At 32.6% G+C, this 27574-nt stretch overlaps 2 protein-coding genes across 3 annotated transcripts; both read left to right on the plus strand.

The window, feature by feature from the left end:
• The first annotated feature begins 2443 nt into the window (after positions 1-2443).
• LOC137831885 (uncharacterized) lies at positions 2444-7135 on the plus strand. 2 transcript variants are annotated; one of them, XM_068639771.1, is made up of 4 exons: positions 2782-2920; positions 3161-3222; positions 4939-5162; positions 6823-7135. In XM_068639771.1, exons 2-4 carry the CDS (start codon positions 3163-3165, stop codon positions 6875-6877), a joined length of 339 nt encoding a protein of 112 aa, XP_068495872.1. In that variant the 5' UTR covers positions 2782-2920; positions 3161-3162; the 3' UTR covers positions 6878-7135. The 2 variants fall into 2 exon arrangements, with proteins under 2 accessions (XP_068495873.1, XP_068495872.1); XM_068639772.1 differs by having other exon boundaries at positions 2444-3222.
• Positions 7136-10949: 3814 nt separating this feature from the next.
• On the plus strand, positions 10950-14321 carry LOC137831886 (protein trichome birefringence-like 25). The gene is made up of 3 exons (XM_068639773.1): positions 10950-11544; positions 12150-12433; positions 13426-14321. Exons 1-3 carry the CDS (start codon positions 11274-11276, stop codon positions 14173-14175), a joined length of 1305 nt encoding a protein of 434 aa, XP_068495874.1. The 5' UTR covers positions 10950-11273; the 3' UTR covers positions 14176-14321.
• Positions 14322-27574: the final 13253 nt, after the last annotated feature.

A 27574-nucleotide genomic window follows, 5' to 3' on the forward strand; every position in this document is an offset into this window, starting at 1 on the left:
GTAAAAAGGTAAAAGTGAATGAAAAGTTCAAAATACATGTAATTGATCTAATACTAATATTTGGTATATATTTCAAAAATTAATTTGTAAAAAATATTGATATAAAAAATTTAAAACATAAATAAGAATTAAAATAAATTTTAAATTAAAGTAAAAGAATTATTATTAAATCTTAATAAATAAAAATTTATATTCATAATTATAATATATTAAAATAAATTAATTTATAAAATATGAAAATTTAAATTATTTATTTATTGATATAATGTTTTTATTACAATGATAATTATTATTTATTAGAATATAAATATATATATGTATATATATTAATAAATATGAAATTATTTAATTGTATTTTATTTTATTTATTGTTTTAGTGTTTTAATTATTTATTTTAATATAGAAATATTTATAAATAAATATGAAATTAATATATGAAATTATTTTATTTTATTGATTATTTTTATTATTTATTTTATTACAATATAAAATCTTATAATAAATTAACATTAATAATATAATTATTAAAATAATAATAATAAAAAGAAACGTAAAGTTTAATAATAATAAATTATTTATACACATAATTAATTAAGATTTCTAACATAATCGATTATATGAAATTTTCTTCGTAAATATTTAGTGTTTTATATGTTTTAATACATTGATTTTTTTTATTTTTCTTCGTATTTTCATGTGTATATAGTATTTTCATTGAATCCAAACACACTTACTTAGAATCAATTTTTTAATCCCATAAAATATTTGTTAGGTGTAATGTACACCTTAAAATAATAACAATAATATTTCTAAATACAATATAAACTTTGATAAATTAAATATAAATATAATATAATAATATTTTATAAAATAAAAGAGCCAATTTTAGTTCAGTGAATCACTCGGAAGAAAATAAGAATTAAAAATTTATTTTATGTTGAATATATAAATTATAATGTTTAATTATCAATTTCTAAAGTTTATTATCTTTCTAAACTATACTTCTATAAATTCATTGATTTCTCTAAAGTTTATTATTCTTCATATTTTAAGTTTTTTTTTCTTGTTTCAATTACATGTAGTTTATTATTCATATTTTAAGTTTTTTTTTCTTGTTTCATTTACATGTAGAAAGGGGATTCGTAGTGATAAAGCAAGATAGATAAATCTTTGCTAAACTAGGTTTATAGTGATATATTTGGTTTTATAAATCCCATATCATAAAAAACAATTTTAAGGCTTTTCTAAAGATTACAGGTTTTTGCACATAAATTAAGATAGGAGGAGCTAATAAATTTTATATTTATTTTCAATTTGAATTTGATATGAAGTTCAATCCCAAGTTAGAAGATTTAGATGAGTTGGTTCATTACAAAATTAAATTATTTTAAAATTATATGATGGATAATTGTATGTTTAAGTTGCTTGAGTTATGACTAAGTTATGAGTTTTGAAGTGTTAAAAAGTTGTTTTAAATTTGTTAAAAATGATAGAATTGGTTAGTTTAGGATTTGAGGCTAATTTTGAAAAATTAGGTAAAATTGTTGATTTTGTATAAGCATCTTAGTAGATGAGTTTCAACAAATTCGAATATAAGAACAATTAGAATATTTTACTATTTTAATTCGCTCAATAAATTGAATTTTGCTTGAAGGATGTATGTGTGTGTAAGTAGAAAATAATACTTAAAAGATATTATTTGATTAACATAAGATATAATATATTTTAATGATCATAAGTTATAGTTCACTGTGATTGATGATAAGCTTATAAGCTATGAATTACTAGGTATGATTGATAATTTGTTCTATCAAGGATCTATGTAAGATATATATGAGTATAGTAGATTATTGAGCTTTTAAAGGTTTTTACAAGTATGAATCTCTATATCTAAAATATTAATCTTCTAAAAATAAACAATACTTATTCATTTAATTTGTGAAGCAATTATTAACCTTATTAACAAATTTAATTAAAAATATTATTTTATTTGATATTATTGTTGTAATCCTGCTAACAACCATGTTTATGGGAAGAAACAGTCCTAAGATGATAGATGATAGAACTGAAAGAAACCAATAATCATTTATAAAGTTTATGTTGTATATATACAGCTTTATTATTATTAGAATTACATGTACCTAATCAAATATGTTACGTAAACTGCAATATAACTTTAATTTAAAGTCAATTTCAAATACAATATCATAATATATATCAACTTAAAATAAAGTTAATTGAAAGAGTAAAGGAGACCAGATTCTAGAATACTCAAATATGTGTATTACTCGACGATTAGTCAATTTAGTTTCATTTTTCATACTAATAAAATCTAAATAATAAAAGGATTTAATTAACAGTCTATGATAACAGTGATGTATGGTTTACCATTTAATTATTCCAACTGGGTATACTTAAGGGGGAGAGTGCTACCCTTAAGAAAATTTCAACTTTCAAACATGGCCAATTTGGGAGCAATATTCAATACAGATTTCCCTGCAGGTTTTACTTGGGTGGTGGACAATGCAATAAGGAGTAGTAGTGGTTCCACCAGTGAAGAAGAAACATCCCCTGAGCGTACTTTTGCTTCGGTGGTAGACAGTGCCATCAACAGCGATGGTGCAGAAGAAGAATTTCAGTTAGTCACTCCGGACAATTCCTCAAAATCTTTTCTTTTTGCGACTGAGATTGTAACAACATCCACCGACAATGTCTCACTTCAAGTTGAAAACGAGATTGTTGGTTACATATTTGGTCAATCATGTTCTGCAAACACTATCAAGAAAAGCTTCCAAGATTTCTCCTGCTCTAATCATACAGGCGATTCAAGCCTTGTTACTGTAAATGGGAAGCCCATACCAAACTTTGTCATCAAGAAGGCTGAAAAACTAGCAGGACCAATCCAGCCTGGAAATTATTGGTTAGATTGTGATATATCATAGAGCTTCCATCAATTTCTGTTTTAGTTAGTAGATTCAGTTAAATTCCAATTTTCTGTAGTATATAAGTGTTCACTGACAAAATAAAATTGAGTTTCATGCTTTGGTATTAATCCTCTTTACATAATAACATTTCCTGGATGAGTGATTTTGCAATTTGGAAGCAATTATAAATGTTGTGGTGATTGCTTATATAGTGCATTAACTCTTGCTTTGAACAGGTATGATTTTACGGGTGGATTTTGGGGGTGTGATGGGAGGGCCATGTCTTGGAATAATTCCTGTAAGTTAATTCCACCATTCTATGGCTATATGTTGGTTGTATTATAAATAAAGGTAAGAAAAAATCCAAATTACAAAATCCAATCCATAATTATCTAAATTCATATTGGTTTTATCTATTTAAATGGATTTATTTTAAATTTAAATCCATATTTTTGGATTTTAAATTTAATCTTTTAATTGGATATGGGTTAGATATAGATTGGATACATTTTTGGATTATCCAAATTGCATTTTAGGTTGGATTTTGACTTGGCCCAATCCAGTTGAGCCAACACAATTCAGGTCCAGGTTGAGCAAAGTCGATCCAAATCCACGTCGAGCTGAGTCGTCCGGGCCCAAGTCGAATTCAATCGGTATGGACAAAAGTCGAGTCAAGTCATTTCGGGCCAAAGTCGAGCCGAGTCAACCCTGGGCCAATTCGACCCGAGTCGGCCAGAGCCGATACCAAGCCGAGCAGAGTCTTTCAGATTCAATATTGAGTCGAGCGGGCCCAGGCAGATGTCGAGTCGAGCGAGCCCGAGCCCATGTCGAGCCGAGTGGGCCCGGGCCCATATCGAGCCGAGTAGTCTAAGGCTCATGTCGAGCCGAGCAGGCCCAGACAAAAGTCAAGCCAAGCAAAGTCGGGACGATGACGAGTCGCTTGGGCCGATATCGAGCCGAGCGAGCCCGGGCTAATGTAGAGCCGAGCGGGCCTGGGCCGATGTCGAGCGGGCCCGGGCCGATGTCGAGTCATTCGGGCTCGTGTCGATGTCGAGCCGAGCGGGCCTGGGCCGATGTCGAGCCAAGCGGGCCTGGGCCAATGACAAGCCAAGCGGGCCCGGGCTGATGTCAAGTCGTTTGGGCCTAGGCCGATATTGAGTCGTTCGGGCCCGGGTCGATGTCGAGCCGAGCGGGCCCGGACTGATGTCGAGCCAAGCGGGTTCGAGCCGATGTCGAGCCGAACGGGCTTGGGCCGATGTCTAGTCATTCGGGCTCCGGTCGATGTTGAGTCGTCCGGGTCGGGGCCGATGTTGAGTCGTGCGGGCCTGGGCCAATTTTGAGTTGTTCAGGCCCGGGCCGATTTTGAGTTGTTCAGGCCCGGGCCGATTTTGAGTCGTTCAGGCCCGGGCCGATGTCGAGACGATCAACCCCATACTAATTTCGGGCCGAGTAGGCCCGGGCCAATGTTGAGCCGAGCGGGACCAAGCCAATGTCGAGTCGAGCAGGCCCGGGCCGATGTTGAGCAAAGCGGGCTCGGGCTGATATCGAGCAGAGCGGGCCCGGGTCGAGGCCGATGTCGAGTTGTGTGGGCCCATGCCGATTGTGAGTCGTTCGGGCCCGGGCCAATTTCGAGAGAATCGAGCCCGGACCGATTTCGAGCCGAGCGGACCCGTGCCAATGTCGAGTCGTTTGGGTCTGGGCCGATGAAAAGTCGTTCAGGCCCAGACTTATGTCGAGTCATTCGGGCCCGGACCGATGTTGAGTTGTTCGGACCTGGATCGATGTCGAGTCGTCCGAACCCAGACCGATGTCGAGTCGTCTGGATCTGGACCGATGTAGAGTCGAATTGGTCTACGTCTAGGTTGAATGGATTTAATGTAATTGACAAAGTGAATTTCATATAATTAACAAAAGTGGATTTAATCTAGATTCAATCCACTTTAAATGAATTTTCTATTTATTTGGATTTGGAACCCACCATCCTTTTAATTAAATAAGGTGATTTCTCCTGCAGCCATTTATGGAAGAGTTCAATCTTCCCATGGCGTACAAATGTTCTGGTGGAAATACTGATATTTATGTAAATGGAAGGGAACTTCACCAAAAAGACTTGGATTTGCTAGTTCGGAGAGGACTCCCCAAAGATAGAGATAGGTTTTATATCATTGAAATTTCTGGGAGGGTGCTGAATGAAGACACAGGTGAAGTGCTGAAAGGGCTAGGCAAACTTGCACCAACGTAAGTGCTATTCTTTTCATATATATTCTATAATGATTCTCTTCCCTCTATTGTTTTAATTCACTCGTGTTAGCTCCTACGATATACTTGGAGATGCTAGTGTTTCACTGCTAAGTTATTAATGTTTTACTTTAAAAAATGTTCATAATCCCTTACTTCATTTTCAAAGTTTCTATGCCATCTTGGATGTTTGTAATATTTGTGCATGCCAATTGACATAGAAATAAAACCATCCATATCTTGCAAATCATTATAACTTTTGAATATGAAAATGTTATCTATAAGCATTATATATTAAAATTAGATTATATTGCATTAATATTTAATTAAGTTAACTTTCGTAAGTTACTTAATCCATAAATTAATATTAACTTATTTTATGATGATATAGAAATATTTATAAGCATGTATAAGTTGATTTTCATAAAAATTTATTCAAATAAAAGTATTTGAGTTGGGTTAAATTGAAGTATATTAAATCTATATTATTAGTTTTATCAAATATAAACAAAATGAATTCAATTAATAACGAGTTATATCACACTGGGTTAGTAAATATGTGAAAAATTAATTTTACCATTTAAAAAAATAATTTTCTTTTACCAATTGTAGTCTTCCTTTATTGTTTTAATGCACTCTTCTCTTTTTCCTACTTTATACATAGAGATGATATGTTTTTACTGATTGCCTAAAACACAATTTCATAACATTTTACTAGCAAGCCACATTTTCACAGTTGCCTGTGATCTTGAGCCCTAGATTGGAAACAGGTTTCCAAGTTACACATTTTCACTTGGCAATTTGCAAGATGGTTTTTAGGTTAGAAATAGAACGATTAGAATCTTGCAAATCATTATAGGTTTACCAAGGGTGAGAGGCACTGTTCTGTAGCAGGCTGCAGCTGATAGTTTGTGAATCATTTTATTGTTCTGTAAAAGGGATATAATATACTTAAATTTTTCTTTTTTGTGTCTTCATTGTTCACTATTTTATTTATCAATTTTGTTGGTGAAAATGAAGAAAATAAGACAGCTGAAAAGTTGTGTAATTTTTGGTACCAGTGATCTAGGGTACATTTCTGATGTTCTGTCATATGTTTTTTTGTTTCCATCGAGGAGGGGTGTAAGCGTTTTGCACCCAATTCTCTGATAGTAATCTTCCTTTTTTTTATTTGGATTGGATTGGACTAAACTCAATTCAACTCAACCGGAGTCACTTACACGTCTATTGGGTATTATATATCTTCTACTTGCACACGACCATGTATTAAGTTTAATGCAATCAAATGTTAGCATGACATAGAATATTTAGAAAAACATTTGAAATGTAAAAGATGCAGAATTTAAGCCTGATAACTTTTGTAGAGACACGTGGAAGACAGGCAAGCAAACGTTCTGATGGTTTACTTCTGAATTTTATGGTCGTGTTTGATGCATCCGATTGAAGAGTTTACCATTTTTATGCATCAAATTGATTATTCTTTCTTTCTCTGTACATTACCTGAACTTAACTCCACATGATGATGTTTATTCCATTTCCTAATATGATTCCACTATTTGACATTTTATAAGTTTGTTGATATTGCATTAAATTTTATTTATCTCTAAGAGCATTTAACTTGGGCTAATTTTGAACCCATGCTTTTTTGACAATGTAACAGAGTGGAGAAAGTGAAGCATGGATTTGGCATGAAACCACCTAGAGCAGCTACATAATCAAAACGTAGAAAGAAAATATTTTACCACAGGTTGGAGAAGGTGAATCTTTTTCCATCCATCTGATTCGGAAAACATTATTTGGAACGTGATAATGGAACAAACTGGAAATATTTGCAAGATTACATGAAATTCTTCCATTGTATGACAAGTTCAAGTGGTTTTGTCCATGACATGAATTTGTATTACATATATAATTGTAATTTTTTTAAATGCCTATATTAGGTCTATCAATTTATCATAACATTTATATACTTATATTTGATGACTTATAGAATAGAAACATATGCATAGAATTTAAACTCAAAAAAAAAAAAAAAAACACTTGCATAGGATTTAAACGTTAAAGATTTTGCCCTTATACATTATCATCTTCTTTGATACTCAGTAAAAATAAGTAACATTATTCATGTGACAAGATAAACTCTTATAACTGACAAGATTCTGTTTTATCCTATATTGTAAACTAAATCAGAGAAATCTATATCAAATATCTGATACATCTTTCAATATGAGTTTATTAAACAGTAAAATTAAAATAATCTCTATACAAACAAACATTCTTAATTCAAGACATTTACCATTACACGACAAATATTCTTACTCTTTAATAAACATTATGTTCACATCATCAATATCAAATGACATCCATTTATGTTTTACAATCCAATCCATTTTCTATACAACATAATTAATCTAACATGATAAAAAAATCAATTAAACATATCATATATTTTTTTATAAAGATAATACACACATAAATTTAGTATCAAATCAAAAGTAATACGGTGACTCCAGACCTGTAGGTATTCTTGTCATCAAATCACACATGCAATCACATGTCCCTAGACATACAGACCACCCATGCAACAAAAGAAAGAAAAAGGATAAAGAAAAATTTAATTTAAACAAAAAAATTCTAATATTCAAGTTATATTCTCTTCTCTAGCTATTAACATTACTAGGATATAGTCAAATATGAAAAAAAAATAGAAAACTAATTTTTAAAAAAAGATTAAAAAAATTGTTTATATAAATACACAATTTTATAAAATGAAATTTCATTAATTAAATTTTTTTACTTATAATTTTTTTTTAATTTCACTAGTAAAATATTCCAAAAAAAATCTCATTCAAATCACTATTTTTTTATGATTTAAACCTTACAATTGAAAGGTGGGACTGCTCCAAAGTAACTATGGTAAATATTAACAGCTTACCATTTGACATTTTACATGTTGAGTTTGATCTACTTTTACGAAGTATATTTTATACAAAATACAAGTTATAACACAATTTATTCATGTATTAGTTAATGTTTAACTTTATATATTATATATATTTTTATTCATTTTATAATATATATTGTAAAATATATCTTATTTATAATTGTATGCTTGCTTAATTGTATTCCCTATTTTTCATATTATTTCATCCCATCATGTTTCCTTTAGCCTGATCTGTCTATCTATTTTACGGGGGAAAACATCCAAGACTTTCATTACTCTCTTTCTTTTATCCCTATGTTTTCCTGTATTTTTTATATTTACATATAAATAAAAATAACTATTTACATATTAACTAATTAAATCAGTTAACATTATTTAATTATACTAATTTTAATTCAAAATATCATTTTTCTAAAATATTTTTCATTGGAACTTACTACGATGAATAATCTTTTTATTGAAAATAGAATGTCCGTTAAATAAATTATGTTTCAAGAATAATATTATTAAAGAAGGTAAAATTAGTTAAATTTATTATTGTTTGAATTTTTTTTTATCGTTTGAGAATATTTAAGTTGAAAGGAGCTGGAGCTGTTCCTCTATTTTATTACACTGTAGACTTTTTATCTTTAAAAAACAAAGATATAAAATAATTCATTTTGATACATACCAAATACCTCAGACTTATAAAGTAAAAGAAAATAAAATTAAAAAGGATTGTTTTATTAAGATAATACGTATGGATTTCATATAAGAATAAATTAAGTTAATTGAAATTTGAGGTGAATTTTATTTAATTATCTAAAAATATATTAAATATTTTAATAAAGTGGTTGTTCTTGTATGAAGGGGAAAATCACATTCTTGTTGCTGCTTATAATTTTTTATATATTTAGTGTCTTTTTCTAACATTATTTGATTGCAAATCTTCTGTTTAGACATAAAAGATATTTGTAAAAAATTATCTAAAATTTAAGTATATTTATGATAGAAAGTAGTAGATATTATTAAATATATATCTTTATCTTATATTGGAAAACATGTATTTATAAAAAAAAATATCTTATTGGTGACTTTGATTTAGCACGAATTTATAAGTTAATTTTGAAATTAAAGAAAAATTCTGTCTAATTGATTAGCTTTTAAGTATATGGTTGGACTTGATTTTTCAATACATAGAAATTAAGTAGGCCATGTAGGGTACATTGTTAAATATACAAATTGATTTAGGTGATTCAAACTAAAATCCAAACAAAAGTTTATTCATGATAATCTTAGATAAGATGTGGAACAACACAAAAAAAATGGGTGGAATACAATTCACATCAACACACCTCTATCCTTTTTCCTTTTTTCAAATAAAAGGAATTAATAATGGAAAGGATTATGAGCTGGCCTTGAGCTTTCAGCTTTGGCTTTGATTTTTGCAGTGCACGTCACCTCACAGGATAATTAGAGTTAAGAAAATATTATAACCAAATTTATGATGGAAAATCATTTTTATGCCAAAGAATTGTTTGGGTTATTTGACTGGATATAATCACAGAGTTGGTAAGTATTTTGGAGAAATTTGCATTTAATGAATCATAAGTTTAAGAGTAAATATATATCTAAAATATTTCACGTTATCTTTAATAAAACATTAAATAATAGTTTTTTAATATATATTGTTCTTCCCACTTATATTTAATTAATGGAACTTCCATCTATGCACTTGAATTTTTCACCTAAATATTATTATTTACTTTATTACTATTAAAATTGAGAAGTTATATGTCATATAGTTCTGTATAACTATTATTGGAGAGAAGCAAAGAAAGAAAAAGAAAAATGAGAAGCATGATAGGATCTTTGACAGGGTTATGTTGGCTAACTACCACTCATTATAGATCTATCGTCAACTTTCTTTAATCAAATTATTTTTACCCTCCAGAATAAATATTAATGTTCTAAAGAACTAAAATCTATTTAAAAAATATATACTTTTTTCTATTGGGTGTTTTTTTATAGGATACATTTTATTAATTTAATTTAAACACGTTGAGATTTGTGATAATTGGTAATTCGGATCTCTTTTCACATGTGTTTGTCCTAAGAAGATTTTCAAAAGATTGTGCTATTTGAATAAACCCAAAATCAAACTATATTTTTACAGATTCCGTCATGATTTAAATTTATTATGCAGTTTTAAGGTTTTTGTGTGGGACCATCTGTAACAAAGAAAAGAGATTATCCTGAAATTTTATATATTTGATTACTAAAGAATGACAGAAAATGAGATGAGATTGGGTAAAAAAAGGTTAGAGAATAAAGCTTTCCGAATTAATGAAACCAATTGATAAAGAAATTCAGATGCGATCACGACAATGTAAAGAAAAAGGCACATAAAGAGAAAAATTGCGACAGAATATGATGCCCTCAGCATACGTCGTTAACATGTGATATAATCTTAATCTTTTTATTTCTAAAATAAACCTGTAAAATTTAGGTTTATTTCAGCATCAACGTTGAAAAGTTGACCAATACTTGGTAAGAAAACAACAGTTGCAACAAAAGTTTCCTTCTAAGCAAACTCGAAATTAGGAGGATTTTGGTCTGTCAAATAGATTTGTCTTTCATTCATTTTTTGCTGGGATTTTATAGCTATGGCGTGGTTAATTCAAAAGAAGAATTTTCATTAAAATTTACTTATGTACAAAAGATGAAATATAAATCCCATCTTAAAATATAAAATGACAGAATGTGAGCACAACACATGACAGGACATAAAAGCTGTAGAAAGATGAGAATACATAAAATAAAATAAAAACAGACAAACAGCATATTGTGTTATTAGTACGACACACATTCTATTTGGACAAGTTTCACTTCTTCCCTCGGAACTGTGCAAACGTTGTTTTAACATTTACCAATCCAAACAGAGCCTTGCCCGTGAGTGATAGCACACATAAAAGTACAGAAGCAGAGGAAGTATGCAAAAAAACATGCAGCACTTTAATTCTATTAATACTAAAATGTTTCTATCCATACCCACAATTAGTTGGTCACTCTTGTAAGGACCGTTTGTTTTGTTTTGAGAAAGTAGCGGTTTACTGGCTCAAGCCTCTGTTCTCAACTACTGTTTTCAGCATCACAGATTTTCCTTTCTCGGTGTGGAGTGACAGGAGATGAGGGAAACGAGGTCTGATTTGAAGCCATTATCCGTACAGAAGCACAACTATCGTCATCACCATGTCTTCCTTAAGTTGGCAGTGTCGTGTCTCTTGGTGGGTCTCATTATTCGCCTCCTCCTCACCGATTCCTTCAGCTTTTCATCTGTTGTGCACAATCCTCCCCCTCTTGCAAATGCAATAGCACACTCACCCTTTCTTTCTTTTCCGCCTCCGCCATCTTATTCTGTTGATTTTCCTGTAAACCAGACCCAAACATCTCCCCAAGGTAACAAATCATTTCATGTTTCTTTGTAGTGTCAAAGACAGTTCATCTGCATGGTCTGCAACAGAAAAAATGTGTTTGCGATTTGTTATTTTTAGTAAAAAAACCACATGCATCCTTTATCCTTTCTGGGAGACAATTCTACATTACTTGGGTAGGATAAATTCCCCTCTGAGTCAAACTAGAACAATATATGATAAGAAAAGTGGCAGAACCCCACTTCTACTTCTTTCTTCTGATAATTATTTGGGGTTTCAGTTGTTTGGAACCATTTAGATCTTTCAGTTCTGCATGCAATGGTTTCTGTCACGGAATGTGAATTCTGAAACTTTTTAGTTTCTAGACTTTGGGGACCTGTTTTCTTCTGTGTTAATATTTAAATAAGTATTAATTTCCCTGCTACCTATCAAACTGTTCATCAGAACACTAGTGGGGCATAATTTAACCACATGGATCATGATTTTTTTTTCTCAGCTATAGTCAGGTTCTTTCTTACATTGAATTGAAATGCCACAACGACAAGTTTTGTGATTAAAAGTTAGAAATGTCAGGTGTATATGTGTGTGTGTATTGATGCAATGCTTATAATTTTCCTTTGAAATATTTAGATGCAGTGGAGTGTGATCTTTTTGTGGGAGATTGGGTGCCGGACCTAAATGGTCCAAGGTACGATAATGAGAGCTGCCGTGTGATTGAAGATCATCAGAACTGCATGAGAAATGGACGGCCTGATTCGGGGTACCTTTATTGGAGGTGGAACCCAAGGGACTGTGAACTACCCAAGTTCAGTCCAAAGAAATTCCTTGACATGATGAGAGATAAATCATGGGCCTTTATTGGTGATTCCATCTCTCGCAACCATGTGCAATCTCTACTTTGCCTTCTCTCACAGGTACAGTTAATTCCTTCTGCTAACCAATTGCAAATTTCACATGCTTGGCCTTTTGGTTTGTCATTAGAAAGTACCCTATCTGTTCTCTCTTCTCTGTTCTAACTTTCCTTTTTTAGAGCTTCTTAATGCTTTTCTTGATCTCTCTGGCTGACAAGAGATGGTTTCTTGTGAACTGTAATACTTAGGTGTCAATTGTTTTCTACTCAGCTTTAGACACACTCATGATTCCTCTTCGCTGGCTTGTCAAATCACAAGAAACTAAAATGATTCACGTTTCTCGTTTTTTTTTTCCTCCTTTTTTATTTTACAATAAAGCCAAGAATTCGGAATGGGGCCATTAGGTCTATACAGAGTCTAGTTCATGTGATGGTGTGATCTAGCCTAATAGTTGCATAGATTGTTGGTGTAGTTAGAGTGGTTAGAGCTAATAAATAAGTAATTATTTATAAGAGTGGTTCCAAATTTCATTCATGAGGAATAAAGTTCAACAGCTTGCACTACATGCAATGTCCTTGATGATATGATAGTGATATGTCTTTGTAAATAAAGCTGCAGAAGTAGGATTGTGGAAAACAGCTTGTGCATGTATGGTTGGTCCACTGCTTCCATGATAGTTTGTTGTCTTTTTCAAACAGCTTTGCCTACCTCAATTCTGAAATACTTGTAAACAAACACTAACCAGAGACTAATTTTGTGATCAATGATCATTAGTGCGAAAACATTTGGTGTGGGAATAGAGTAAACTTTTACTAGCCATGAATAAACCAGTGTAAACACCAGGTGTCTTCCAGTGAATATTCATTGCTCCATGTACGTATTCTAGTCTGAACTTCATATTCAGTAACTAGAACATTTTCTTGTTCAATCGTTTTTTCTCTTTCAATTGCTCCTTTCACGGGTATGCGTTGTTAATCTATTACTTTACCAATTATTGCCGCATGATTTGTGGCATCGATATAGATTTGTCCAAGTGATTGTGTGGTCCAGTGCAGGTGGAAGCAGCTGATGAGGTGTACCATGATGAAGAATATAAATCAAGGATATGGAAGTTCCCCTCTTACAACTTCACACTCTCGGCACTATGGAGCCCATTCCTTCTCAAAGCAGATATATTCGAGGACATCAATGGAGTTTCCTCTTCAGAAACACAGCTCCATCTTGACATTGTGGACGACAAGTGGACCAGCCAATACAAGAACTTTGACTACATTGTAATCGCAGGTGGCAAATGGTTCCTCAAAACAGCAATATACCATGAAAATAACACTGTAACAGGCTGCAACAAATGCCAGGGAAAGAATTTAACAGATGCAGGATACCAACATGCATACCGCAAAGCATTGCATCAGGTTTTTGATTTCATGACACATTCAGAGCACAAAGCGGTTGTGTTCTTCAGAACCACCACACCAGACCACTTTGAGAATGGGGAGTGGTTCAGTGGAGGGTACTGCAATAGGACAGTTCCCTTCAAAGAGGAGCAGATAGATGTGAGGTATGAGGATTCCATCATGAGAAGCATTGAACTTGAAGAGTTTCACAGGGCTAAGAATGCAAGTGCCAACTTCAAACTTTTGGACACAACTGGGCTTTCACTGTTGAGGCCCGATGGGCATCCAGGCCCATACCGCCAGTTTCACCCTTTGCTCAATGCTAAGGTCCAGAATGATTGCCTGCATTGGTGTCTCCCAGGCCCAATTGACTCCTGGAACGACTTACTTTTGCAAATGCTCACAATTTGACCATTTCTGTAAATTCGTTTCTGTCTCCTTGTGTTGGCAACGTGAAGTTAGGATTAAATAGAATTGAAAATATTCAAATAACATTTACATTATCTTCATGGATTCAATTAAATTGATTTTGAACAGATAAATTATATTTTTATTTTTATTTGTGCAATACATAGGATAAATAAATCTTTTTGAACAGGTAAGCTATATTATAATTGCTCAAATTTGAAATAAATATTCTGAAACATATATTGTTGACTATTGATTATTGATCATTTATTTGAAAATAATAAAATTTAGTTTAAATAGTGATGAAATTAATAGATTAAAGAGAAAAATGTTTAAAGAAATTTCAAGAAAGATTCTGAAGGTGAATTTGTTTTAAAAAACATAACCTATTTTTTTATTTAAATAATTATGCTAATTTATGCGGAGAGAACTATTTTGAATTAATTATTATGATTTTCTTAACATATTATTAAACTCATTTGAATAAAATATTAAATTATATTTAATAATTCAATCTAAAACTATTTTAAGGGATTCCTTTTTTGTTTTGTCTTGTTTTTATTTTTTTATCGAAGAAAATGTCAAATAATATATTAAAAGAGTATAACAAAAATATAAAATATCTAAATATATTTATATAATTATTAGTAATATAATATTTTTACATAGTCTATCAAAATAATCATTTAATTTGGTTTTACTTTAATAGTTACTAAAAAATTTAATTAAATGGTTTTTCAATAAATAAGTATAACTTGTTTGATAATTTAAAAATATAAAATAATGGTGAATTTATAAATAATATTAAGTTCAATATAATAAAATTATTCATTTTTTTCATCGATTATTATTAGATTATATCGATTTAAAAGTCCTCTCATAGGTTTCAGAAAGAAAAAGCTACTGTAGGTAAATGAGGATTGTGTTCAAGTGATGAGGGAGTGGCAAATAGTAGTATTCCATTTGCAAAGTCAATTACTTTCTGCACCTGATCAAATTTTAACGTGCACCTATATTTATAGAAATAACAAAAATGCGAAGGTGCCGATCAACATACATTCTAAATTTTTTTTAGAACACGTTTCAAGATTTAAATTTCTGGAACATTTTTCTGATTTTCAGAATTCCTTTTTCAAAATATATTGCTGAATTTTGTTTTTTAGAAATTTTTTTATAATGTATTTTTATATTTCGATTTTTTTTTAAATGGGATTTTGATTTTCCAATTATATTCCAGAATTTCATTTCCTCAATACAAACATCTATTCTAAATTTATTTTTTCAAAATGTAATTTTTGAATTTCAGATTTTCAATTCTTGAAGGAAAACAATTTTAAAAATTTAAAAGGAGATTACGTGCAGTCACAATTTATAAGCTGCAATAAGAATTTGCCTCCTTTAAATTTCTATCAGCCCAAAATATTACGTCTTTTTTTACACCTTGTTGTCTTTTTGGTTTGAGATCACTTTTACACTTTGTTGAAAAAAAAAAATCTCCTTGAGGAAAATCCTCCATGTGCTGTGAGTTTACAAGAAAGAGATAAAAGAAAATAAAATGAAAAGAGGTAAAAATGCATGATAAGAAAAACGTAAAGTGGTATACATTTATTGGATATATTGATAAGTAGAAACATTATTTTTATGAACATTGTTCTAAATTATCCTATCTACATAATGTGATTAGACATGTCAATTCGGCTTCTTCCATAGGATTTGGTTCTGAACAACATATATTACAATTAAAAAGCCCACATAAGATAAAGTTTAGAGTCAACTTATGGATCAATTTTTAAAGTAAAAAATTTAATTAAAAATCAAGTTAAATATATTTTTTTCGTTTCTTTATTATAATGTGAATTTATTTTTATTTTTTGTCAAAATTTTAATTTAAGTAGATTTTTATATTAAGAAAATTATTAAAATGAATATTTCATAACAATGACGTTAATTTTTTTGTCAAACAAAACATAAATTATATTATAATATTATGATGTTTTTTTATCTTAACGATTAGTGATTATTCACATTAACATAAAGATTAAAAATTATTATTATTTAACTTTATTTTATATGCAATATTTTTTTATGCAAAAGAGGTTTAAATTATTTAAATATTATATTATAATTAATATTTTTTATTTAGATTAAAAATGGATCTTATAATTATAATAAATATTTTGTAATTAATATAAATTTGAATATTTATTTATAAATATTAATTATAATATCTATATTAATTATAAGTTCCAATTCATTATTAATTATAATACTTAATATAATATTTATATTAATTATAATATTAATTAATATTTATAATTGATATAAATATTATAATTAATATCATAATTAATATTATAATTAATATTAAAACTGTATCTTATAATTATAATTAATGTAAATACTATAATTAATATTTATAAATACATATTCACATCTATATTAATTATAATATTTATCATGATTATAAGATTGAGTTTTAATATAAAAAATATTAATTATGATATATTTTTTAAATCTTTTTTATATGAAAAAAATTATTTTAAATAAAAAAATAAAGTTAAAATTGGTTTTAGTTCCTCTACTTTCATGGTTATATAGACAATAATTCATCATTGAGGTGGACATTATAATTCCTCTACTCCATATTGAAAGTCCGTTTGCCACGTCAAAAAAAAGTTAATGTGATATGTTGTGAGTGTCTCATACCAAACTTTTTCTTATTACAAATACGCACGTGGTTTAAGGTTTCGATTAGGAACAAAAACAAATTTTGTGTTATACTACGCGAATGAAAAACATATTTAATCCATTAAAATAAAAATGATAAATACTTAAAAAAAGATTCCTATATAAAGAAAAATATTTACTCAATCCAAATTTACACTTGATATGAATAAAAATAGGTGTAACTATAGTTAAGCTACATTGCTATCATCTCAAGTTGGTCGACATGGGCCCATATTAGGTCGATTCCAACTCAAACTGAGATGAGTTAGAATCACGTCAGGCCAAGTTAGGCATGATTGTGCTGAGTCGAGTAGAGCAAGGGTTAGGACAACTTAGGTTAGACTAACTTTAGGTCAAGTCAATTACAATTTCGGGCAAGTTGGGTCAAACTGAGATGGCTCATGTTGGACCAACTTGGGTTGGACTCATATTGGGCATGTCAGGTCGTGCCTAGGTTAAGTTGAGGGAGGTAAAGACCAGGTTCATTTGAGTCAGTCCCATGTTAAGATGGATAAGATTGACTCAGACCAAGTCAAATAGATCGATTGATCCAGGTTAGGCTGAGTTCAAGTCATACCAAGGTTAATAGGGTCCACGTATTGCTTAGTTGACTTGATCCCGCATTTGATCGAGTATAGTCGAGCCCATATTAATTCAAGTCGAGTGAGACCCACATCAGGTTGAGTCTAGTCAAATCAAACACACTTTGAACTAATTCCAGTCGAACGCACCTCAAATAAAGTAAAGTAGAGTTCACGGTAAGCTAAGTCAAGTCAAGTCCACATTGGGCCGAGTCAAGTTGGGTCCATGTTAGGCACACGTCAGGTCAAGTCAGGTTGGGTCTACATTAGGTCAAGTTGAGTCAAGCCTGATCGGTCCAAGTCGAGTTAGACCCATGTTGGGTTGAATCATGTTAGGCTTATAATCGGTCAAGTAGAGTTAAGCCCAGTTTAGTTGAGTAGAGTTGTGTAAACAATAAGCCAAGTAGACTTAGGCAGGTCGAGTTAAGCCATGCTAACTTCAAAACGAGTTTAGTTGGGTGCACATTGAGTCAAGTCGAGATGGACTCACTTTCGACCTAATCATGTTTGGTCTACAATGGATTGAGTAGACTCAAACCCATATTAGGTTGAGTAATTCAAGCTCACCTATGCCGGAGTCCAGTTGGGTCCACATCAAACCAAGTCCAAGTGAGCCCATCCCTTGACAAGTTAAGTCATGTCCATGTCGGTTCGAGTCGTATTGGGTTCACATCGAGTCGAGTCAAGTTCGTCCTTCATTTGGTGGAGTCGAGTTGGGCTAAAACTTTGGGTTAAGTCGTGACTAGCCTACAACAAGTTACGTACATTCAAGTAACGTCGAGCTGAGTAATGTTGTATAAACGGTAGACGGAGTAGTCTCAGGCACGTCTCGAGCCAAGTCGTGTTGGTCCACCTCGAGTAGAGTCATGTTCAACCACCCTTTGGTCGAGTTGAGTTGAACCCACCTCGGGTCGAGCTCAGTTAGGTCCAGTTTAGGCCAAGTTGAGTTGAACTCATCTCGGGCCAAGTTGATTCAGACCCACCTTGGGTTGAGTCTTATCCGACCCATTTTGGATCAATTTAAGTTAGGCTCACATCGGGTCAAATCGAGTAGGGTCCATGTTGGATTGAGTCATTTTAGATCTGCATTGAGTGAGACCCTCGTCTGATCTAGTCGTATCGGGCCACACCATACGAGGTGGGTCAAATAATGTCGGGTCGAGTTAAGTCATACCCACTTTGAAGTACATTGAATTGGACTCATGTCGAAAGAAGTTTAAATCATACAATGTTAATTTAAAATGAGTTATGATTGGTCAAGATCATTAGACAATGTTGGATTAGGTTGAACTCTAATTAAGTTGAGTTGATTAAGTTAACCTTCCACTTAAATTATAAATAGTGAAAATTAATTTATAATTAATATAAAATATTTAAACATCAATTTTTATTTTAAAATATTTATGTAATTTTAAAAATATTTAGAAGTTAATTGAAGTTGATAAGCTCACTTTAATCATAACTATAATCCATTTTATATGTAGTTTTGAAAATTGAAATTTTTTAACTCACTTATTCCTGAAGCAATCAAAAGACACTTACTTTAGGAGTGAATTGATGTTGATCATGAATCATGAGTCATGATTCAAATTGATAGTTAAAAGTATTCCTTCATGAATGTCTTACGTGTATTTGATGAAAGTTCTGTTTGTCAAGTCAATTCTGAAATAAATAAAAAATGTAAACGAAACATGGATTGGATAATATATTATATTGGTGGAAGTGGGGTATCATAAACTAGAGATTACAGGATCTACCGTACATTTAGTAAAATTGTAAAGTATTTTAAATATGTATGCGTACGAATGTTGTAAGAAAGATAACTGAGTTTTTTTTTTTTTCATACAAGTGTTATTGTGGTGTATATACAGTGTATTAAAAAAGTGTTATGTTCCAAGAAACAAGAATGAACTTAAGACTTTAATATTCTAAAGACATAATTTATTAGATTGTTTTTAAAAATAACATCAAGCATGATAATAATGTATTAATATAAGTGGTCATGTTCAAATTAGAGATGAAATGATAGTATTTATTTTCAAATTTGCAAATGTCACTTTTTCTATTCAAACATTGTTATAAGGGTGTTTTGGATTGGTCAATGAATTTGAAGGAGTGAAAAAATAAATAAGAGAGAAATAACTCATTTTATTTAATATTGTATAGAAAGGCAACTAAATCTAACTTTGTATGCATGATAGCATTGAGCTTAAGAACATTATTTTCTCAAGTCCTAATTTCTTGTGAAATTTTCAACTGACAAATTACTTAATTAAACTGGCAAGAAGTAACAATGAGTAAATAAACATTGCAGCAACAAAAAGTAGATAGATATTAAGAGTTCGTGATTATTTATTATTTTATTAGATACATAAACTTGTTTACAAATAATTATATAACACCTAAGTACAAAAATATACCTAAGTTCTTACATGATTTATTCAATATATATATATATATATAAAGAGAAACTATATCATTGCGTACCTTTTCTAAGTCTTAAATTCAAAACATAATTATAGTATTTTTACAAACGCAATTGTAAAATAAATAATGAATTAACATCAAATTAGATCTATAATCATAATTAATATGTAAATAGTTTTCATTGTCAAATAATTCATTCACATAACATATATAAAGACGGATCCCTTAAATATATGTGTACTGTCTAGGCCGAAAGGTCAACTGAAAGTCTCGACCGACCGAAAGGTTGTACGGCCGAAAGGTCAACCGAAAGTCTCGACGCCGAAAGGTCAAATGAAAGTCTCGACCGACCCGGAGGCTCTGACGTCGAAAGGTCTACTGAAAGTCTCGACCGACCGAAAGGTTGTGCGTAAAATTAAATTAGTGATTATAGCAAAGCCCATAAGATGGGCCCAAATATACAGGTGTGTGTTTTCAAAATGTTAGGTGCAAAAAGAAAAGACCTAAGTAACTCTTAAGCCCAATAAGAGAGCCTTATAAATAGAGGTTCAACTCAAAAGGTAAGAAGAATTTTCAATTGATCTGATAAGCAAAAAACTATATCTGACTTTGGCATCGGAGCGCCTTGCAGGTACACACACCCACCTGTGAGGAGAAGAAGCCGAGAGCCCAACCCGAGAAGAAGCCGAGATCACCTAGCTGAAGGAAAAGCCGAGAGCACCTAGGTGAAGGAGAAGCCGAGAGCACCTAGCTGAAGGAGAAGCCGAGAGCTCTTAGCCGAAGGAGAAGCCGAGAGCACTTAGCCGAAAGAGAAGCCGAGAGTATCTACCTTGAGGAGAAGTCTAGAGCACCCAATGTGAGAAGAGACCGAGAGAGTCCAGCCCAAAGTTCGGAAGATTTGTATAAGAGCTAATCTTGTCAACCTAATTTTAGTGTTCTTGGTCCTTGTTGTAAGAACATTTTGGCGCCCACCGTGGGACCGAGAAGTAGCTGAAAAAGGTTGAAGACAAGATGAATCAAATGAGAAGAACAAGGTGGAGAGCAATCTGGGGAGCAGAGAGATAATCAAAATTCCATATCAATGGCTATGCTCATGCAGTTACAAAGAGAGTTCGAAACACTAAAGAGAAGCAATGAAGAAAAGTTAAGTATGCTAAGGGCGGAGAATGCGTACATGAAAAGGAAGTTGAATGAAGAGACGAATTTAAACACATCATTTGAAACTGTTCAACCAAGAACACATGTCCACCAAAGGGTACATAATGAGAAAAGATTTGAAACTACAAGGGAGAGAATACCAGAGACTTCTGGTATCTTTGTAGGAATATTTGTCAGGAGGCATCCATTTTTTGAAGCCGTTATAGAAACCTCACTGCCCGAAAAATGGGAAGAATTTTACCATGGAGAAATATGATGGAGGTACAGATCCTGATTAACACATTGCAGTATACACAACGTAGATAAGTTTGTATACGTGGAATGATGCCATTTTGTGCCGAGTATTCCCAACAACTTTGAAGGGAGGGGCTGAGTTGGCATACTCGGTTGCCACCGTTATCCATTGATTGTTTCGACACTTTAGTAGAAAAGTTTGTAGCTCATTTTGCTACAAGCCGACCACATCATCTGACATCAATTGCCTTAGTGAATATAAGGTAAGAAAAGGGAGAATCCCTAAGAACATTTATGCAGTGCTTTGGAAAGGTAGCACTAAGTATTCGCAATCTCAGTCCGAAAGTCACAATGCATCATATGATTACAGCACTGAAACCGAGACCATTTGCCGACAGTCTTTGCAAAAAACCGGCAACCAATCTTGACGATTATCATCGCAAGTGCCGGCCGAACGCTCACCAAACTTGCTTGATTAACATCGCAAGTATTGGCCGAACGATTGCCCGCTTGCTCGATTAACATCGCAGGTGCCGGCCGAACGCTCACAAACTTGCTTGAGTAACATCGCAAGTATTGGCCGAATGATTGCCCGCTTGCTCGATTAACATCGCAAGTGCCGGCCGAACGATCACCAAACTTGCTTGAGTAACATCGCAAGTGTTGGCCGAACGATTGCCCGCTTGCTCGATTAACATCGCAAGTGCCGGCCGAACGCTCACCAAACTTGCTCGATTATCATCGCAAGTACCGGCCGCTCACTACTCTTTGATAGAGATGGAATTGAAAGATACCACAAGAATCATGGTCGTCATACGCGAAGAATGTAGCTTTGAAAGATAGAATTGAAGAATTGATTCAAGTTGGGCAGTTGAAACGCTTCGATAGAGATGGAGGGATAAGGAGCAGACAAAGTCCAAGGCAGTTAAACACTCATCCTTGTATGTAAAACCTTTCGGTCAAGGATGATTTTTCATGTATAAAGAAAGTCTTATTCAAGATTGAAACACTTAATGAAGAAGTTATTCATATGAAGAGTCAAATTGTTAAATCCATCAATGCTTCGCATACTTCAAACCTCTCGGTCCTGGATGCTTTCACTTCAAGTGAAATCCCTCCCGAGAGTGTATCTCGTACTTCAAACCTCTCGGTCCAGGATGTTTTCACTCCAGGTGAAATCCCTCCCGAGAGTGTGTCTCGATCTTCAAGCCTCTCGGATCAAGATGCTTTCACTCCAGGTGAAATCCCTCTCTCGAGTGTGTTTCAAAAAATCGAAAGGTTCCAATAGAAATCCGAGAGCTCTTATTAAAAAACCGAAAGGTTCCAATACAAACCGAAAGGTCTTATAAAAACCGAAAGGTTTTAATACAAAAACCGAGAGGTCTCATTTTTTGCATGGCAGAAAACAAAAACCGAGAGGTTTTATAAAAAACCGAAAGGTTCCAATACAAAACCGAAAGGTCTTATAAAAAACCGAAAGGTTTTAATACAAAAACCGAGAGGTCTCATTTTTTGCATGGCAGAAAACAAAAACCGAGAGGTTTTATAAAAAACCGAAAGGTTCCAATACAAAACCGAAAGGTCTTATAAAAACCGAAAGGTTTTAATACAAAAACCGAGAGGTCTCATTTTTTGCATGGCAGAAAACAAAAACCGAGAGGTTTTATAAAAAACCGAAAGGTTCCAATACAAAACCGAAAGGTCTTATAAAAAACCGAAAGGTTCCAATACAAAACTGAAAGGTTTTATAAAAAACCGAAAGGTTCTAATACAAAAACCGAGAGGTCTCATTTTTTGCATGACATAAAACAAAAACCGAGAGGTTTTATCGAAAAAACCGAAAGGTTCTAATGCAAAACCGAGAGGTTTCAAGACAAAACCGAGAAGTCTAAATAAACATTGGCGTATCAGTATCAAGTCCAAAAGTTCAAGCCTATAAAAATAGTCAAAATTGGTCTCTAACTCAAAAATTAGAAAGTTCATAGACAATTATTTTCGGTTCAAACTCAAAAATTGAAAGTGGATAATCACATCTTCACTTTATCTTTCATGCACATTTGTGATAAATAAAGATTATTAACTAGCAAATAATTGGGATACGTGTAAAGTAAATAGAATATTATATATAACTTGATGTTATACATCCAAAATAACCATCAAGTGGCTGGGACAAAACATGTTACATCCTCAGTGCCACCCTGGAACTTTACTTGGGAGTTCTTACAAACCAACTAAAACAAGCTATTCGGCGCCGGCACGCCTAACATCATCAGTGCCACCATCTTCATCTTCATCTTCATCATAAGGAATTTCACTGATGGGCATCAGTTCGTCATTATAAAAATCTTTGCCCATGTCGAAATTTCCAGCATCCAATGGAATCTTGCAAAAATACTCGGCTTGCTGGAGAGGTTTTGCAAAACCCAACTTGTGTTGCTGAATAACATAACCCTCAGCTCGAGTAACCCTTGAATTCAACTGGTTTATCACAGATTCTAAACGAAGATTATTATCAGCTTCTGCGAAGTTTCCTTTCAAACGTTGAATCTCATTGTTGGCCGACCACTCACCAAATTTGCTCGATTGTCATCCCAAGTAATGGCCGGCCGCTCACTACGCTCGTTTGATTATGATCGCAAGTAATGGTCGGCCGCTCACTACGCTCGCTCGAAAGGTAAACGGCTCCAAACAATTGTTATCATTTTTCAATGTTATAGGCCGAAAGGTTGACCGAAAGGAAAAAGGTAAACACATCTTCAAACAAAGAAAAAATTATGTTATTCAAGACTCTTGCTGGATTCAACCAACTCTTTATTCAGCTTCAAGATCTATAGCTTCTTCACTTGAACTCATCACTACTAACTTGCTCGATGACATTGCAAGTATTGGCCGAACGCCCGCCCGCTCTATTATCATCGCGAGTGCCGGCCGACCACCCACCAAACTTGCTCGATGACATTGCAAGTATTGGCCGAACGCCCGCTCGCTCGATTATCATCGCGAGTGCCGGCCGACCGCTCGCCAAATTTGCTCGATTCATCTCAATTACTTTCCTGATAGCCTCGTTACTGATGTCCAAAAATTCTGTAAATTCATCAGAAATCGAAACAGAGCTTGAAGAAGACATTATACCTTTTGAGAGTATTCGGTTCAATCTTTCTGAATCAATAAAAACAAAAAACCCTTCCAACCGAAGCGTTACGATATCACAATTATAACTCGTCATGTTAATCGATATAATCAAGAAAAGTACACGAAACAAGGCAATACTTTGATACGGAAGGTATTAAATACAAAATTTGTCCTTTTCATTAGGCATAACGTCTTTTTCAAATCCTCATGCCTGGGGGGCTAGTGTACTGTCTAGGCCGAAAGGTCAACTGAAAGTCTCGACCGACCGAAAGGTTGTACGGCCGAAAGGTCAACCGAAAGTCTCGACGCCGAAAGGTCAACTGAAAGTCTCGACCGACCCGGAGGCTCTGACGCCGAAAGGTCTACTGAAAGTCTCGACCGACCGAAAGGTTGTGCGTAAAATTAAATTAGTGATTATAGCAAAGCCCATAAGATGGGCCCAAATATACAGGTGTGTGTTTTCAAAATGTTAGGTGCAAAAAGAAAAGACCTAAGTAACTCTTAAGCCCAATAAGAGAGCCTTATAAATAGAGGTTCAACTCAAAAGGTAAGAAGAATTTTCAATTGATCTGATAAGCAAAAAACTATATCTGACTTTGGCATCGGAGCGCCTTGCAGGTACACACACCCACCTGTGAGGAGAAGAAGCCGAGAGCCCAACCCGAGAAGAAGCCGAGATCACCTAGCTGAAGGAAAAGCCGAGAGCACCTAGGTGAAGGAGAAGCCGAGAGCACCTAGCTGAAGGAGAAGCCGAGAGCTCTTAGCCGAAGGAGAAGCCGAGAGCACTTAGCCGAAAGAGAAGCCGAGAGTATCTACCTTGAGGAGAAGTCTAGAGCACCCAATGTGAGAAGAGACCGAGAGAGTCCAGCCCAAAGTTCGGAAGATTTGTATAAGAGCTAATCTTGTCAACCTAATTTTAGTGTTCTTGGTCCTTGTAAGAAAAATATGTGTTAATATTGGTTTATTTCGCAATCTACTACACTTTGTATAATTTTATTTCGCAACCTCCTATGACAAAGTAATTTTATAAATATCTAGTTAAGTATCAGTCACTTCTCACAACCAATTTAATATCAAATTGATTCTTTATCTGATACCTTTATTTATATCTCTATATCACAAAATTTCATTTAATGCCCTGATTTAATACATATACAAAACATTATCCATTCTATAGTATCTCCTTGGTTACTACCCACAAATCACATATAATTATCATAGTAATATGAATTTAGTCATTATATATCAATAATTACATAATTTTTTAATTCATTCCATATCATAAATTGAACAATAATATATTTCATATTTAATTAATATCAATTAACTTTAGGTTGAGATAAAAAAAAATATTAAGAAAAATACTCATAAAATGCATAAAAAAATATATTTTATTTTATTCAACTCCTTCTTGCATTATAGTCATTCCACTGAGCAATTATTTTACTAAGAGAATTCAATTAACCAAAGTTTTGGTTGAGATTTGTTAAGAGAAATCTCCTCCAATAGATGAATTTACATTTTGTCTGAAATTATTTCTTAGCTCTCTAAATGGAATTAACATCCATCCTAGAATCATAATTTTTTCATAATTAACTAGAATGAGTGTCCTTTCAATCTAACCAAATTTAACTTTTCTTTAAACCTTAATTTAAACATGTTTGACACTCTAATATGTATGTATAATAAAAAAAATTATGATTATTCAACTTTAAAGAAGAATTCGAAACAAATCCAAAATGACTTTGAAAATTCAATAGTTTCGAATAAGTAGCAAGCTCATTAATTTCATTTTTACCAAGTTTCAAAATTACTTTATTATTAATTTATTCACGTCACCACCTCGTCTAGTTATTCATCATCAATTTGATTATTCAAAACTTGACATTGCATTCAAATACAACATATATCATTCAACATTAAAATTAAGAATTAAATAGCGCACTCATGTTACGACATGACGCTAATATTAAAAAAATTGTATACTATTAGATATTCTTTACTCTATGTCTTAATATAGATTTTGTATGTCACAATGAGTTAATTTTTGGAATATTTTTAATTTCTTTTAGATGTTTTAAATATTTCTGTATAGCCTTTTTTATGGCATTCAGTTTAACTTTAAAAGTATCCAATAGCATTGAGGTATTTGCATCATTATTGCAAATAAAATAAAAGATAATTTATATATAGGTTGGGCTTAAATTTATATTATTGATGAGAGAAAAAATAGTCAGTAATATGTCTTATAAATTTAATATCATATCCAGACGAATATAACGTCAAATATTATAGTAAAATGTAATTCAATATAACAAAACATTTTAAATTGATTTATGTTTTACAAGGTGAAACAAAACTCTTTCTTTTTTTTATAAAATTTTTTTATGGCATTACTACGTTACTTGACATCTCAGTTAAACTGACACTGTACCGGCAGGCACCGGACGAACAGATGTGGCCGACCGACCGACCGAACTCATAATAAATGTGAGGGCGCGACAAGACTAAGGTAGTTAAAATATTCCGAAAAATAAGGAATACGCGTGTGAAGAAGATATTTTCCCCCGGGTATTCCGGAGCACGATTGGTAAAACCTATCCATAACCACCTTGAGCCCAAGAGGTAGAAAGCCCATTTAGCAATCCTATAAATACGGTGCTCAAGCCAGAGAAAGGTACGTTTTGATTCACTTACTAAACCACTCTTAGAATCTCATACTTACTTGAGCGTCGGAGTGCCTTCGCAGGTACCCTCCCCCGCCCGACCGAAGGAGACACCAAGAAGGAGCGACCGACCGAAAGAGAATAAGACCGACACGTCAGCAACTACACTACATCGACCGACCGTGCCTGGACCCCATCTCTCCACTCAGGTACAGACACTTCAAGAAACAACAATCATTTGTCATCACATGAAAAAAAAAATATAATTAAAAAAAATACAAAAATATGAAAGAATTAAACCAAAATTATATGTTAACAAAAATATACTTAGGTAGACTATACATATTAATAGAATAAACTATGGATGAAATAAATCTTTACAAGATTATTTTTTATTTCTTAAAAAATAAAATAAAATATAAAAACTTGTTAGACAACGTGATTAAATTAAATTGTTTTTTTCCTTCAAAAGCGATA

This window comes from Phaseolus vulgaris, chromosome 6, assembly GCF_000499845.2.
Source record: "Phaseolus vulgaris cultivar G19833 chromosome 6, P. vulgaris v2.0, whole genome shotgun sequence".
NCBI lineage: Eukaryota > Viridiplantae > Streptophyta > Magnoliopsida > Fabales > Fabaceae > Phaseolus > Phaseolus vulgaris.

What these genes read in the sequence shown, in the direction of transcription:
- LOC137831885 (XM_068639772.1), top strand. Translation starts at nt 3,163, where the DNA reads ATGATTTTACGGGTGGATTTTGGGGGTGTGATGGGAGGGCCATGTCTT. An exon ending in CATGTCTTGGAATAATTCCT is followed by an intron (nt 3,223 to 4,938) that starts GTAAGTTAATTC and finishes TTTCTCCTGCAG; the next exon opens with CCATTTATGGAAGAGTTCAA. An exon ending in CTAGGCAAACTTGCACCAAC is followed by an intron (nt 5,163 to 6,822) that starts GTAAGTGCTATT and finishes ACAATGTAACAG; the next exon opens with AGTGGAGAAAGTGAAGCATG.
- LOC137831886 (XM_068639773.1), top strand. Translation starts at nt 11,274, where the DNA reads ATGAGGGAAACGAGGTCTGATTTGAAGCCATTATCCGTACAGAAGCAC. An exon ending in GACCCAAACATCTCCCCAAG is followed by an intron (nt 11,545 to 12,149) that starts GTAACAAATCAT and finishes TGAAATATTTAG; the next exon opens with ATGCAGTGGAGTGTGATCTT. An exon ending in TACTTTGCCTTCTCTCACAG is followed by an intron (nt 12,434 to 13,425) that starts GTACAGTTAATT and finishes GGTCCAGTGCAG; the next exon opens with GTGGAAGCAGCTGATGAGGT.